The sequence below is a fragment of the Cnephaeus nilssonii genome, assembly GCF_951640355.1.
Source record: "Cnephaeus nilssonii genome assembly, chromosome: 11".
Taxonomy (NCBI): domain Eukaryota; kingdom Metazoa; phylum Chordata; class Mammalia; order Chiroptera; family Vespertilionidae; genus Cnephaeus; species Cnephaeus nilssonii.
The window spans coordinates 38,705,074-38,721,462 of NC_137082.1; the positions used below are offsets into that span (position 1 = coordinate 38,705,074).

The 16,389-nt window shown below is 55.0% G+C and overlaps 1 protein-coding gene across 1 annotated transcript in view; it reads right to left on the bottom strand.

Moving 5' to 3' along the window:
• Window positions 1–15,160, bottom strand: part of TGM2 (transglutaminase 2) — a 31,627-nt gene extending 16,467 nt beyond the window's left edge. Inside the window, exons 1-5 of the mRNA XM_079783922.1 lie at window positions 15,027–15,160; window positions 11,528–11,707; window positions 6,620–6,862; window positions 2,821–2,939; window positions 763–891 (exon numbers count right to left, since the gene is read on the bottom strand). Of these exons, the coding sequence (XP_079640048.1) occupies window positions 763–891; window positions 2,821–2,939; window positions 6,620–6,862; window positions 11,528–11,707; window positions 15,027–15,036 (681 nt within the window). The 5' untranslated portion in view covers window positions 15,037–15,160. The remainder of the gene's footprint in view (window positions 1–762; window positions 892–2,820; window positions 2,940–6,619; window positions 6,863–11,527; window positions 11,708–15,026) is intronic.
• Between the last annotated feature and the right edge of the window lie 1,229 nt (window positions 15,161–16,389).

Sequence of the window (16,389 nt, forward strand, 5' to 3'; positions counted from 1 at the left end):
GGCCACGAACGCGAGGCTGGAGATGTGGCTGTGTCCACGGGGTGGCAGGGGAATGGCACCGTGTGATCTGAGTACAAAGACCAGTTCTGGCTCCTGCCCAGATTGTGTCCCTCCCCCAACTCCCTTCCCCCCGAGAATAAAATCCAGGCTTCTGCGTGGTCTGGCCCCTGCCCACCTCTGCAGCCCCGCCTGCCCCCTGCTCTGCCGTGCTCACTCTGCTCCAACACACTGGCCTCCCTTCTGCTCTTCAAACCTGCCCGAGTCGGTACCTAGTCAGGGCCTTTGCACAAGCAGAACCCTCTGTCTGGAAGGCTCGTCTCCTCCCAGTTAGTACATCAGCTCAGGGATCATCACTCACGGAGGCCCCCTCCCTCTCTGAGGTTAGGCCCTGCGGTCAGACACTCTCACACATCTGGGTTCCTTCAGCGCCTGCATCATTATTTATGACGATGCAACTCATTCACTTGACATTTTGGTTCTGTCTGTCTCCGCTCACTCTCCCACTGGAACATAAACTCACTGAAGTTAGAGACCACACATGTCTTAAACCCAGCTGTTCCTCCAGGGCCGGGGACATAGCGGCACTTGATAAACATCTGCTGAACGAATGAACTGCTGGGAGGGATCACATGACACTATCCTCATGTGGGTAGATTTTGTCTTTCTAAATACGAGCTCTCTTAGCTGAGGCTCACCCACCCCCTGGGAACCCGCACTGTGCTCTGTCATGGACCCCTCGGGTGGGCCCTGCTGCTCGCTCACCATGGCGCTCACCACCCGGCCCACGTAGACGGGGCTGCTGCGGCGGGAGCAGTCACGGCCGCTGTTCTTCAGGAACTTGGGGTTGACGTCCAGGAGCTTCAGGCAGGTGTCCAGGATCTCGTCTTCAAACTGTGTCAGAGGAACCAAGAGGAGGAGGAGGGGGGTCAGCCTGCCTTACACAGACGGTGATGCCAGCTGCTCCTGGCCGAGGGGGGGCTGGAGTGGGACAAAGACTGAGTGTATGAGAAAGGGAAAGGGGGTGTGCCTGCATCCAGGGTCTGGCTGGGGGGTCCTGGGGGTTTGGAGTAGAGACCACTGAGTGGGGAGCCCAGGGTCCCTGGGGCTTCTCTACCCTCAGAGTCACCTCAGGCCCTGCCAGTGTCCCTTTGCCCTCTCTGCTCAGCCACACACATCTCCTACTTCCCCCAAAACCTGACTCACCCTGCAGAGCGGATGAGGGCCCCCTCCTCCCCCACCCCACCCACACATACTGCTCTGATTGGAACTGATGTAGATTAGAAAGGTATAAATCTACTGGTAATCTTGTCACCCCTCTGTTTCTACCATACTCATCAAAGTCTAGATTTCCCCCTGTAGCCTGCAAGGCCCTGCATGATCTGTGGCTGGGGTGCCCCTCTTTGATCTCATCTCTTACCGCGTGGCCTTTGGACTGGCTATTTCCTTGGCTTGGAAGGCTCTTCCTGCCACTCTCTGTATGGCTCACACCTTCTCATCCTTGCAACTCAAATTTATCTTTATCAAAAGTAGGACTCCCTCCTTGTCACTCCATTGGACCACGGCCCTGTCATGTTCGAAGGCTCTTCCGTCTGCCCCCCTGCTCCCCATCTCGATGGTCTTGTCCCAAACCAGGCCTCATCACAGGTCTCTCTCCATGGCTTGAATCCTTTTGTGGCTCCCTATTGCCATCAGCCTGACATTAAGGCCAGTTTCCAACCTGAACACTGCTGACTTCTCCCACTTCACCTCCTGGGGCTCCTTCATAAGTACAGTGCTCCCCAGGCTACAGGATACTTCTTAGGCATACATTTCCCATCTCCAAGCTCTTGCTCATGCAGTTCCCTTGGCCTAGTAGACATGCACCCACCTCCTTCAAAGCCCAGATCACATGGTGCCTATTTCAGGAACTGCCCTGTCCCCTGAGGGCAATTATTCCCTTCCTTTACATCAGGAGGTTGAGGGGTCAGGGGTGAGATAGTTCTTGCTTCATGAATTTTCTCAGCAATGTCTCAAGAGTTTTTATGGGAGGCTGAATGGTAGAGGAAAACAGCAATGGTTTGGAGAACCAGCCCAGGCTGGCCTGGGAGAATGAGAAACCACAGGGAGCAGAGATGAACCATCCAGCTGAGGTCAGACAAGTTCAGCCTAGACAGCCATGCCCTGGCTGACCCAGAGACTTAAGCCTCTCAGGTTTAGGCTTGTTTGTTATTCGGCAGTAGCTAGCTGATATATCCAGACCAGCGGTTCCCAAAGTATTGACATTAGATCAGAAGCATCAGCATCCCCTGAGAACTTGTTAAACATACAGAATCCCAGCTCACACCCACATCTACTGAATCAGAAACTAGGGATGGGCCCAGTGATGTGTATTTGTCACACTTTCCCAGTGATTCTGATGTATATTTAAGCTTGAGGTCCCCTGATGGAGATAAAGGTTTAAAGCCCGCTCTCAGTACATGCTGAGCATACAGTAAGTACTCACCAAGTGCTGCCTGTTATTTTGATATATGGCCTTGAATGTTCCCCTTCTCCCTCCTGGAATGACTGCCTGCCCACAACTCCTAAAGGCTCCCTTCATTCTCTCCCACCTTGAATATCTGGGGCTGCTGCTCCCACGGCAGGCAGGGAAACCCTTCGCTGTGTGACCTCAGGCCTGGCCTGAACTGTCTCTGAGCCTCCATTTCAGGGACCTTGAATGCTGACAACATGGGGTGGGTGGCTCTGAGACCCCATCACACTTTGGCAGCTTGACTGCCTCAGACCCGGGGCCCAGCACACAGTGGGTCTGAGACGGTGGGGAGGGGCAGGGTGAGACCGTACCTGCCCAAAGTTCCAAGGGACACCGTGGATGTACTTGGCCGAACCCTGGTAGATGAAGCCCTGCTGTTCGAGGACGTACTCTTGCCGCTGTTCCTCTGAGTCCAGGTACACAGCATCCGCTGTGGGTGGGAAGGAAGGGGCCTCAGCTTTGGGTCTGGTGAGGCCCAGGGTTCCCGCAGACTTGGCATCCGGGGTGCCAACTCCCCGGGGCCAGGTCGGCGTCTCAGAAGCCTTTCTATCATTTAATCTGAAAAACTAATCATTAACACATAATCCCATGTCAATGGTAGAGATTGTATTATCAGTTGGTGACAGCAACAGCGGGCTGCCTTTCATCCAACATTCGTCAGGTGCCCGGGTTTGTGATAAGCATGTGGTATATAATAGCTTGGATATACACCAGGATCGGGCCTAAACGGGCAGTCGGACATCCCTCCAGGAGTCCCAGATTGGAGAGGGTACAGGCTGGGCTGAGGGACAACCCCCCGCCGTGCACGAATTTCGTGCACCGGGCTTCTAGTGTGGTATATAATAGCTTGCTTATTCTCCCCAAGAGCCCTATGTAGAAGGGATCCATGAAAGCCCCCTTTTGCAGGTGGAAAAACTGAGCCTCAAGAATATTTAAGAATGGGAAAACTGATGCTAAAACAAAAGGGAGAGGAGCCTGGGCAGGAGTGGGGAGCCCCCTGGCTCTGGTCCTCACTTGCTGTGTGGCCCTGAGCGGGTCAGGTCTCCTTCTCTGCCCACCTCTCTGTGTCCCCTGTGAGCACAATGGGTGGCAGATCTGAAAGGTGCTTCGTGAGCTAAAGCCCGAGCCAGCGTGAGGAAGGAGCACTGTTCAGGGTGGAGAGAAAGCCAAGGAAGTGTGTCTGCGGCTCTGGGGAGGGGGGTCCCGGCCAGCTCGGGGGTTAGGCACAGCCACCTGGAGCAGGTGGCGTCTGCTGCCTTGACGACATGCTAAGCCGGGAACCAGAGACAGCCAAGTTGCTGAAAAACGCAGGGCACTTAGTTCCCTGTGACTAGTGAGGACAGACAAGGGGGCGGAGGTAGCCGGGGCCAGAGGGCCGGAGGTCAAATGTCAGGCTGGCCTTCACCATCTCCACGTCACAGGTGAAGAAACGGAGGAAGGGGAACTCCAGAGCCACGTTATGCCTTTGGGCATTTTTGCTTCCATTAAAAATATGTATATATTAAAAATATATTTCATGACTGCATTGCTTTAATGATAGATATAGTAATATTATATAGTAAGACAAAGTCTCTGGCCTAAACATTTATTGTTTTCTTCTGATTTTAAAAGAATTGACATGTTTTTGTGGGCCCCTGAAGGAATGGTGGCCCCAGGCCCTGTGCCTTCTGAGGTCTGCCTGAGAAAGCGCAGCCGGCGCTCCTGGCAAAGCCGGGCTAGAACGCAGCGGCCAGGGCCCCTCTGCAGTGACCAGCACCCCCGCTCGTACTGCATGGAGGAAGGCAGACGTGGCAATGGCTGAGCGTCTTATGTACCCTGCTCTTTGGCTCCGGAAATTGTGCAATACAAATCAGCCTTACGATAAGTGAACCATGTGGTGATAAATCAGTTGGCAGTGTGAGAAAGAGAATGAAAGGGAAAGAAATGCTCATGGGTGTTTTCCCATCGGCGTGAGCGTGTCGGCACGCTGGGTGTCCCCCGGTCAGGTTCCCAGCTCAGGTAAGGGTGGGCACTGGGGACATAAGCCTCACCGTAAGGGGCACTTGATCCTGCCCATGTGGAGCTCAGGGACAGGGGTCCCCTTTCACGGGCGGATCCCGCCCTCTGCCCCAGAAGGAGAACAGTGTCCCCGTCCAGCCCACCCCCCACAGAGCCCAGCTTCCTGCTTTCCAGTCACTGCTTCCTCGAGGCTCCCACCCTGGGATGTGGGTCACTTTAGTCACCGTGCTGCTTGGCTGACCGCCACGCCAACCCGCGGGCAGGAAGGGGACAGTTCCAGAGGAAGGAGACATCCCCGGAACCTTGCTCCCTGCTCGCTGGACTCTGAAATCGCACAGAGCAGGGTGGGAGGAGGACACTGCATGTTCCTGCTCCACGGGCTGGGCTGCCAACGGGCTGCAAGCCCTGCAGGTTGTCAGACATCAGAACAAGCATGCGTGTGCCCGCCTCGGCAGCACGTATACCAAAGCAAGCACACAGCGCTCCAGCAAGGCCGAGTCTGTCCTGAGAAAGCATCCCATGTGGCCACGAAAGCAAGGGTGCTCGTTGCCCCACCCTCCCCATGATGAGACCCTGACGGAGGGGACCAGATGAATGAAAGAGCCACACGGACAGGATATGGTCACTCAGGTTCTCAAGAAGAATGAGCGGATGGCCCAGCTGGTGTGGTTCAGTGGTTGAGCATTGACCCATGAACCAGAAGAAGGTCACGGTTCGATTCCCGGTCAGGGCACATGCCCGGGTTGCGGGCTCAATCCCCAGGAAGGGCCGTGCAGGAGGCAGACGATTGATGATTGTCTCTCATCAATAATGTTTCTATCTCTCTTCCCTTCTCCCTTCCTCTCTCTGAAATCAATAAAAACACATAAAAAAATGAGTCTATGTGTGCAGATGAATGTGGAAAGATCCTCAAGACATATTGTAGAAGAAAAACAACCCAATGGGTTGATGCACTTGTGGGATCCTTTTACGTTTAAGGAGACAGAGGAGCTCAATGCAGTGATATCTCCGGCACATGAGCCCAAATCTCAGGAGCTGAGCCCCCCAAGGTGGCTATGATGGTGTTCCCCAAGGAGGGGCGACAAGGGGTGGCTGTCTCTGCAGTGCTTGAGGTTTTAGAAAGAGGACGGTCTCCTGTCTCAATGTTATAATGAGAAATAAAAGCCAAAGTATGGAAAAGAGAAAATAAAACATCTTTCTGCTCAAATATGTTATCAAATGCCCCCAAGTGGAGAAGAAAAAAATAAATAAATAAAGCAATGGCCTGTGAGAAGCTGGTTATCTGACGCTGGAGAGACTGGAATTGCTGCCCTGGGCCGAGGCTCTGAGGGGAGACCCCGTTCCTCGGCTGAGGCCCACCCACAAGGCCTCCCTCTCTGCCTTGCTGTGTGGGAGCAGGAAGGAAACCCAGCTGATGGCCTCGTTAGTCGGATGGGAAAGCTGAGGCCCAAGAGGTGTTGTGGCAGCCCCTGCCTCCTCCCATCGGCTCACGTTGGCCTCGGTCCTCCCGAGCGTCCCCTCTGACTCCCCAGTGTCGTCCAGCCCGGTCCACTTACTCACTGAAGGAGCTGCCAGAAGCCACCCCACTTCTCTGAGCCTCAGTTTCCTGCCCGTGACACGAGGCCGCTGACCTCTCCCCCCGCACTGGTTGCTCCTGCCCCGCTCTCCTGGCTACCCCACCCCGCCACCTCCCTCGGTTTTCCCCTCACTTGCCGGTCTGGCGAGGTTTAAAACAGAGCCTCGTGAAACAGTACCAGGTGGGAGCCATGGGCACCCCATTCCTGAGTGGAGCTTCCGACCCCGGGCCACCTCCACGCCCAGCTCACAGTGCCATGGGGACATGTGGACAAGACACGGGATAAGATGGCTTGGAGGCTGGGAGGCTTTGGCCAGTCATTGTGCTTCTGTGAGCCTGTCCGCTCCTCTGGACATGGGAATAGGAGGAGTCCTCACACGCAGGGTTTGGGGGAGCTGAGCACGGAGCTGCACAGGGTGGGCCTCACTCAGTCCACCTTGATGTCTCTTCTGCCCCATCTCCCACCCTCAGTAGCCCCCATGGGTGCGTCTGGCCCTGCCCACCTCCCACCTGCCCATGGGTGGAGTGCGCCTCACCTGGGCACCAGGTGTTGAAGAGCAGGGTGAAGTGGCCCAGCATGAAGCTGGAGCCCTGGTAGCCGGTGGAGGCCTCCATGCTGAGGCGGTATAGGCCGATGGGGGCGTGAGCTGGGGCAGTGAGCTGCAGCGAGAGTTCACTGTCCTGCTGGTCTATCACTGAGGCCGTCCAGGCACCCTCCTCCACGGCATCGGACAGCGGGAAGCGGGCCTTGGTCCCGGCCTCCTGGCTGGGGGCTGGGCCTGTGGAAGGAGAAAGCAGGGGCCATGAGCCAGGGGTGGGCAGGGAGGGAGGGAGTCAGGACTGGCAGGGGCCGGGCACATGCCAGGGGTCCTTGGGCCTGGATTCAAGGCCCAGTTCTGCCACTAACCATTGAGAGAACTTTGGCAAGAGATTTCATCTCCCCTAACTTTGGTTTTCCCATCTGTAAAAGGGGGATCAAACCCCAACCTTGGAGGATGGTTTTGTAGGAATGCACGACGAGCTGTAGACAGATTCCTCCTGGGAGAGGGGTCAGTGCAGCCTGGGGCAGGGTCCGTCACGCTGCTCTGGGCTGGCATGACTTTGGACAAGCCCATCCCCCTCTCCGTTTGCCCGCCTGCAGCAGGGACAGGAATTGGGTAGATGCTCCCGGGAGCCCGCCTTTCCTGCCTAGTTCCTTTACCCGCTAACGTCCTTCTTCCCTTTCAGGAAAAGACAGCCCAGGCTCCGAATAGGATGGGACGGGGATCCCCGGTGGCCCCTCCAGCCTTTGGCCTCTGGATCTCCAGGACAGCTCCGAGGAGTGCTCACAGCCGTCTCTCACCTGCCCATTGCCGTTTGCACTTTATGAAATGCCTGGGCACTTCCTGCTTCCCCCAGGACCCCTTGAGGAGAGAAACGGAGGCTATCCCAGGGTCAGAAATCAAAACAAGCATGCATGTGCCCGCTGTATGCTTGCTCCAGTATCCCTGGGCCAGGTCGGCATCTGAGCCCAGGTTTCTGGGCTCTGGCTGTCCCCTCGGCACCTCTCATGCCTAGAGGATGCCCCCCTGGGAGGTCTGAGGGGGTCTCGAGGCTCAGGGAGGCAGAAAGGCTGCCTCAAATAGCTGCTTTTTCAGGTGGAGGGCAGGGCCCGGCCCAGGCAGGCAGGTCTGAGTCACGGGGAGGGCAAGGGCGGCTGGCTCCCTTTCTGGACTTGGGTGGCGGGAAAGAGAAACAGAACCTTCTCTGCTCGACTGGGCAGCTGCCCAGGAAGGTTTATTTTTAACCTCCCACCTCCCTCCCTGCAGCCCAGCCCACTGCTGCTGACAATACGGGGCCTGCTCACTGAGGGGCTCCCTCCCAACGCCCAGCCACCATCCACACCCAGGCCCAAATATAATCATGAACTAACAGGCCTGACACTGGCCCAGGGACCCTGCCTGGGTGCCAGGAGTCAGCTGTGAGCCTTCTTCCACAGTAGGCATTTGAGGGAGGAGGCCAGCAGTACTGGGGCCCGAGAACCTATCTTGTTCTGGTTCCCCCACTCAGGCCCCGAGCGCTGTGTGACCTGAGCTAAGTCACCAGGCTTCTCTGATCTGCACTTTTCTCATCAAAGAAGAAAATAGGTTTAGACCACATGCCTGGGAGGGTCTGGTTCCAGGTCTGACACTGGCTCTGTAACCTTGGACAGCTATTTAGCTTCTCTGTGACTCGGTTTCTTCACCTGTAAAATGGAGCCAATAGCACTACCTCTTCACAAAGTCAGTCTGAAGCTTAAAGAAGACGAGGCATGTGAAGTGCCTCAAAAGGTGCCTGGCACATAGTAAGTGCACAATAAATAAAAGGTATTGTGTATTGTCGCCATCACCTCCTAACACTCTTTAGAGGATTCAGTGAGAGTTCACAGAAGGCATTTAAAACAGTGACTGGGAAGTAGTAATTACACAGAAATGTGAGCTATCTTCAGTATCATCAAAAGGGACCATTAAAGCCTGGCTGGCATGGCTCAGTGGTTGACCGTCGACCTATGAAACAGGAGGTCGCAGTTCGATTCCCGGTCAAGGCACATGCCCAGGTTGCGGGCTCGATCCCTAGTGTGGGGTGTGCAGGAGGCAGCCCATCAATGATTCTCTCTCATCATTGATGTTTCTATTTCTCTCTCCCTTCCTCCCTGAAATTAATAAAAAAAACAAATATTTTAAAAAGGGGGACCATTAAAAATCAGCATTCTCAGGTCATACAACACTTTGAAGACTGGAGTAAAATGAAAACTGAGGCAAGAGGGGTCAAGTTGGGGTGACCCTATGTTCCAGTTTGCCGGGACAGTCCCAGTCTATGCCTGTAGTCCTAGTATAATTATTAATGGCATCTCTTTCACTCTCAGAATTGTCCCTGTTTGGAAGATCAATGACCTGGTCACCACAGTTACAACCTGGGCCAGGCCCCATAGCCACAGTCACTATTGACATACCAGCCCCAAGGAAAGGTCGGAAAACATACTTCCCTTTCTCTCTGTCCCAGGACAACGGAGCACGTAGGTACACACACACACACACACACACACACACACACACACACACACACACGGCCCTTTCTTCCAAGGGGCCTGGAGGGGGCATGAAGACAGGCTGTCCCCCGGGCCTCACCGCGGCTCACGTAAGCTGGCTTTGAAAGTTCCCGGGCTGCGGTTCCACACTGCACTCTTGTGGGGCCTAAATGACTCTGGGGACCTGAGGGTCCTGGGCCCTATCCCAGACCAGGGTGGCAGGAGGCCAGGGTGGTGGCTGAGGGGAACCTTCCCAGAGCAAAGCCTTCTATTAGCCTCATAAGAGTTCTTTTCACTCCTTCGGGCTGGTCTCACTCCCACCCCACTCACCCTCACACCCTGGCCCTCCCTTGGAGGGAGCGTAGCTTTAATCCGGTGACAAAGGTGGTGTTTGTCTCCTGTGGTCTGGACCCCATAACAGAGCCTGTCAGGTCTCGGACTGTCTGGGTGGAACACGCAGCCCTCGGGGATGTGTGGGGTCAGGCCACACGCTTCATTCCGTGGGTGACTTGGCCAGCGACCTGCCCTCCCTGGGCTTCAGTTTCCCTAAAGAGGTAGGACAGGATGATCCCACGCGAGAATGTTCCAACCTTCTAGGGTGCCCAGGCCAGGCCCGGGGCTGGGCGCTGACACCAGCCAGGCCTTGAGGTGGGAGGCCTGGCTTCCTTCTATTGTCCTCAGGCTTCCCCGGCCCCGGGGAGGGTCTCAGTTTGCTCAGACAGGGGAAGCTGTGTGCATCCAGAGATACTGTGACCTCCGTCCGTGGCTGCCCGCCGGGGCTGTGGAAGTGGCCGGGGTGGGTTGGCTACGGTTTGAGATAATTTGGTAAAGACTGGAGAACAGAGATTAGTTGTTGGGGTGGGAAGGCTGGTTACCTCCACAACCTTGAACTTGGAACCCTAACTACCCAACACTTAGATAATCGAGGAGAAAGAAAGGGGACACCTTGAAAAAGAAGGAAGAAAAAAGGGGGAAATCGCAGGCTGCCAGGCTGGTGGTGGTCTACATTCCATTTCACAGAGGAATACCCTGAGGCCTGGCAGGCACCTTTTCCTGCTGTGGGGTCACAGTGACAAGAAACTTCAACTCTAGGGTCGGGTTTGAATTTTCTTTCCTCCTAGACACCGTGTGACCCGAGCAAGTAACGTGACCTTTCTGAGCCTCAATGTTCCCATCTGTAAAATGGGGGCTCCTTATGCTCCCGAGATGGGGGGATTTAGAACGGGCATGCAAACAGTAGGTGCTCCGTAGATGTGATTTTCATCATCCTACGCTGGGCTCTTCTCAGAGCACCACTGTCACGTACTCCGACCTGCCACTGTACAGAAGGGGAACTGAGACTAGCCGGAGGCCCCTTTGTTAGAAAGGGCCCCATAGGTGCTGGGTGTGTGGGGGTGACTTTGGGTAGTGGGTGTGCCCCTGCCCAAAGCGGAAGGGGAGGGAGGAAAGGGATGAAGGGGATATCCGTGGCCAGTCTGCAGGCGCTGTGATAAGCCTTATCAGAAGGCCTCCCAGGTAAATAAACACAGGCCTCAGCCAGGTGGGTGCAGTTAGTTCCTGCTCGCTGCTCTGCCTGCCCTCGGAGACCTCAGAAAGAGCTGGCCTTTCCCACCCTTGGGCCAGAGTCCCAGCCAGGTGGCCCCTCGATGACCTCAAAGGAGTGGTTCCCACTGGAAACCAAAGCAATGGGTTCGGCCTTCAAGGCCACTTTCCCAGGAACGGGCACTGGGCATCTGGGGATGGGGTGGCTGGGTCTCGATGTCCCTTTACCCACCACTGGAGCAAAATCAGCAACAGCCACTGACGTCAACAGGGCACTCCCCCAAGTAAGGCCCTTCTCACTTAATAACGCTTCACCATGACTGCTTTTTCACATGATAACTCAGGCTCAGAGAGGCTAAGCAACTTACCCCGGGTCACACAGCAGGTAGGCAGCCCAGTCTGCACTAGAACCCAGGTCTGTCCATGCAGCCCTGAGCCTGAGGCAGCCTCCCTAGGGCTGGAGCCAGCTGGGTTCTTTCCAGCACCCAGACCTCATTTGGGCCTGATCCCAGAGGCCTGGCTGGTTGCGTGGAATTTGGGAAGCAGCTATTGATAAGAGCTGGAAAGTTGTTTTGATGTGGGGGTGAGCACAAAAGATCTTGACCCCAACCCTGATGATAACAGGTTTTTAGGAACCAAGCTGTCCAGAAGCACAGACTGTTTACAAAGCTGCGTGTCCTTGGCTGGCATCTCTCAACTTTCTGCACCTCCGTTCCCTCATCTGGGAAATGGGCTAGTGACTGCTGGGAGTTTTCTGGGGGCAAAGAGCAATGGAGTCACCTGCTCCACTGTCTGTCAGGGGACAATTAAATCACAGAGCGGGACAGTGCAGGCTGCAGGGTGTGACGGTACTTACCAGTGGAGACACTGAAGGTGAGGCGATCCACACTGGCCTCATAGCTCCTGCCCTGGAAATGCAGCGTTAGCCGGAAGGGCTGGCCCCTCCGCACCACCAGCCTCTCCCGGCACAGGTCTGCCGTGTGGTGGTCGCGGCCATTGGCCTCCAGCTCCAGGTCCCATTTCTCCACAATCAGATCTACAGAGACAATGAGGGGCATGAGCCCGGGGGGCATCCCTCAGCCAGCTACGACCCCCTACCATGCTCCTTCGCTTAGTACAGTGCCTGTTGCACAATAAATGATTAGTAAACTCCAGCTATTCTATCATTATTGGTTTTTTTTTTGTGTGTTGTTTTTTTGTTTTGTTTTGTTTTATTGTTAAAGCAAGGGCAGTATTTGGGATAGGTTAATTACACAGGCTTGCCTTTTAGTTTCAATTTTCAATTTAGGAAATACAGAGGACCGAGGAACATTTTAAACAAAGAACGAGGACACAACAAAATTCACACTGAGGGAAACAAAAGGCAAGGTACTTGGTTTCTTTAACAAATAAAAATGGGGGTGAGTTAAAGGGAGACCCTATAGATTATGAGGAATTTAAGAGACATTCTAACCGTTGTGCTATCAGATTAAAAAAACAACAACTACTACTTAAAACATTACATGTATGAGACAACTGGAAATGTGAATACTAATAGAATAATGGTGATGTTAAGGGATTTTTGTTCATTTGTTTATATCTAAAAAAGAGGCCTTAGCCTTTAGAGACATATACTGAAATATTTACAAATGAAACAATGCTTTCAAATAATGGGGAGGGGGTTAGCTGAAGGTGCAGGAGGCAGGAGCAATTATAGGCTAGTGCTGGTTGAGACTAATGAGAACATGCACATTTATTATGCCATTCTCACCACTTTAAAAAAAGTTTTTATTTATTTCAGAAAGAGGAAGGGAGAAGGAGAGAGAGATAGACACATCAATGATGAGAGAGAATCATCGATCCATCAGCTGCCTCCTGCATGCCCCCCACTGGGAATCGAGTCCTCAACCTGGGCATGTGCCCTGACCTGGACTCGAATTGTGATCTTCTGGTTCATAGGTCGACGTTCAACCACTAAGCCATACCAGCAGCAGGGCGCTCTATATTTTTGTGTTTGTTCAATATTCTCCATAACACAAGGTTTTTAAAATGACGGGGATTTTGGAGTCTTCTGGATCTAGGTTTCAGTTCTGTTGTGCCGCTGTGTGACCCTGGACAGGTGTCTCTCCCTCTCTGTGCCTCCTTCGCTGAAGCCTCAAGGGGCTGCAGTGAGTTCTAGCAGAGGGTGTTGGGGATGTTGGGACACCCTTTCCCCGGGCTTAGCTCAGGGCAGGAGCTTGATATGTGAAAAGTCTATTTATATTTCAGAGGGAGCTGACAACCAGGGCAGGGGTAGGGGTGGTGGGATGGGTGGGGGTCTGAGGGAAGCACAAACTTCATAAACCTTGGCAAGTTCCAGGTCAAGATTGGGAAGCCCACAGGGTGGGGGAAGAGGGCAAGGCAGACTCTCAGAGTTGTGGGGCCCTTGGGAAGTATGTAGCCAACTGAGGCCCAAGGGTGGGGATTTGCCCAATGTCACCCTGCAAGTCAGTCCTTCCACTGGGACATCAATTCAGGCCTCCTGCCTCCTGCCATGGGATATCCCAAAAGGGAGGCGCGAAGTGCCCAGTGATGGCAGAGATGTGGCCCCAGGTCCCACGGCAAATGGCAGCGTTGGGGTTTGAATCCAGGGCGGTAGATTCTGGAGCCCGCACTAGTAGCCACCTCACTCACAGCTCCGGGCTTGTTCTCCGTCTTCCCGCCTCTCCTCCCTTCCCCTCCTCCACTGTGTCCTGTGTTATTCTCCAGCCAGGGAGGGGCCGCCGGGAAGCCGTGCCCCTGCAATCACTGCGGGAGAGACCTCCACACGGAGCAGAACTTCCGCTGGGCTGCTTAGCAGGAGAGAGAGCACTGCTGTCCCCCTGGGAGACCCAGCGGTGGCCAGTCCCTGCTCTGAGGCTCCTGTCTGGAGAAGGATTTCCAAAAGTCGTGCCCAGCTTAAAGGCGCAGGAACCCTAGGGTCTGAAATCATAGGATTTCTGCACGGAGGAAGGGCCCGAGGCCTTCCAGCCCGGGGGACTCCTGTAGGAGGTGGCCCCTCGGGCACTGGGGTAGGAGGCTCGTCATAACTGTCATCTCCAAGGCCACTGAGCCCCACTCTTGGGGATGGGGATAAGAAGCTGCACTGGGGACAAGTGGCCACCTTGGCGACATGGCACAGCCAGCCCTGAGTTGGTTTTCCATCCCACACACGGGGAGCTGGGTCCCAGAGAAGGACCTGAGACCACACAGCAGGTCAGGCAGGTTCATGGTTCCTCCCACTCAGCCCTGCCCCAAGTGGCCCATGGCCCCGTCCACATTCCCTCTCCCCACAGCTCCTTCCCGCACTGCAGTGGTGCAGGGGTCATTTCAGATGGAGAGCTGACCCAAGAGCCCACTGGGATGCTGGGTCCAGCAGCAATATTGCAGGGACATCCTTCATTGTAGAGATTCCCTCCCCTGGCATGGTGGCATGTAGCACTGTGTGTGTGTGGGGGGGGGGGGGGAGGGGGCGCGGCAGGTGGGAAATTAATTGAGCCCCTTTTCCACTCCTCTCAGCCCTCACAGATGTACCAAGGGCTGGCATTATCACCTGGGTAGCTCAGTTGGTTAGAGCATTGTCCCAATATGCCAATATGCCAAGGTTGCGGGTTCAATTACTGGTCAGGGCACACATAAGAATCAACCAATGAATGTATCAATAAGTGAAGCAACAAATCCAGATCTCTCTCTCTCTCTCTCTCTCTCTCTCTCAAATTAAATTTTTTTTTTTTAAAGAAGATTTTACAGAAGGGGAAACTGAAACTCAACAAGTGGCCGAGGACTAGGGGTGCAGAACTTGTGAGCCAGAGGGACCTAAGAGGACATCCTGCTGTCAGCCCACTCCCCCACAGGATGCTGGAACCTCCTCTCTGGCCCCTGGGGGCCAAGGAGCCGGCCAGGGTCGGCTTGCACACCGCCTGGCTCAGCAGGCACGCCTCCTCACAGCTGGCAGGGACTACCCCAAGCTAAGTGTTCTGAGGCCAGGCCAACAGCCCCTGCACAGCTTTATGCCACTTGACACACAGCAGCCAGCCCAACTAACTGACTGAGGACAGGAACAATGTCCACTACACAGTACTTTACAATTCACAGCACGCCTTCGTGTTCCATTGCCTCATCTGACCCAGGCAGCCAGGGGTCAATGATTATGCCCTGGGGATGGGGAAACTGAGGCCCCAAGCCCAGCCAGGACTGGGAGCCAGGCAGCCCTCACCCAGCCCAGACCGCATGTTGCTCTCCAAGATTTGAGCCGCAGCCTGTCCTGACCCCGGCTGCCCTGGCTTAGCACCGAGACCAGGGAGGGACAGCCAGGCACAGGGCTCCTGAGGAGCAGCAGCCCTGACCCTAATACTCACCCTCGGCCATGGTCAGGGGTGGCAGTGTCTCCTGGGACTGGTGGCAGGACCCTCCGGGGTGGACCACTGGCAGCCGCTGTGGAGGAGGCTGAGCGCAGGGAACTTATAGCCCGCTCGGGGGCGGGCCGGGGGCGGGGCCGAGAGGGAAGGCGGGGACCTGCTGAGGCTGCTATTGCCCAGTCTGGGCCCATGCTCTGGGCTGGCCGGCCAGGGCAGGAGCCCTAGAGGGAGGAGGGCATGGTGGCCAGGCAAGGGCTCCCCCTGGGGGAGCAGACAGAGTGCAGGGCTGGGACAGCAAGGACACACAGTTAAATCAGGGCACAGGCACACCTGGACCCACAGTGTCAGACCTTGGGTAACAGACACCTGGACAGAAAAATACACACATACAGATACAGACACATGAGGAGCCCACACAGTCACAGACACACTCCTACACATACAACAGACAAACCTGGTCATACAGTGACATGGACACAAAATCAAGTTAAAAGCATGGAGACATGCCAGGACATAGACACGGGCAGACACACAGGTACCCACCAGGAGCACCCAGCTCACAGAGACACACAGAAACACCAACATGCCATCAGATAAGGACACAGAAGCCGATTGGGGCATCCACAGATATGCAAAGATGCATATGATGGACACACATGCAGACACAGCCTCGTGTACAGATGCAGACATACCCACAGAGACAGGCTCACCTCTTCCTGGAGCAAAACCCAGGTAATCTTCCCATCTCACCCGGCCCTCAGATGATAGATCTAATCTATCCACCCATCTATTGCCCACCCATTCATCTATCTAGCCATCCACTCACCCAGCCGCCACTCACCCCTACCTGCTCCCCATCCTCCCTCCATTCCCATTCACTCTCATCCCTGCAAGCCCGCCAGAAGGAAACAAAGAAAACTTTCCAGGAACTCAACCTCTGACCCTTCCCACTAGCATCCAGGGCAGGGGGGTGCGGCATCGCTCCTCCTGGGCCCTCTACTCCCCCAGACTCCTGTGCTTCTTACCCACCGTGAGGTCTGAGCAAGAGATGCAGGGGCCTGGGGCCTCCCCAAGCCCTTTTTCTACAATAACTTCCATATCTCTTGAGGGATTTCGGCTACAGAACTGGTCCCAGTTCCCATTCCCGTGGGACAAAGTGCAGGGAACAAGCCTGTGTTGTTTCAGTGGGTGTTTGTCCCTGGGTCAAATGGGCCCTGCCTGGGTCTTAGTGAACAGACTCAGGATACAGCGTTGAGTCCTGCTGACCTGTAAAATGAGTGAACCTTGCTCGTAACTGCCCGGTTTTACGATACTGTTACAGAATCTGTCCCCTGAAGCTGGCGAGAGCTCAGAGGAAGGAGCA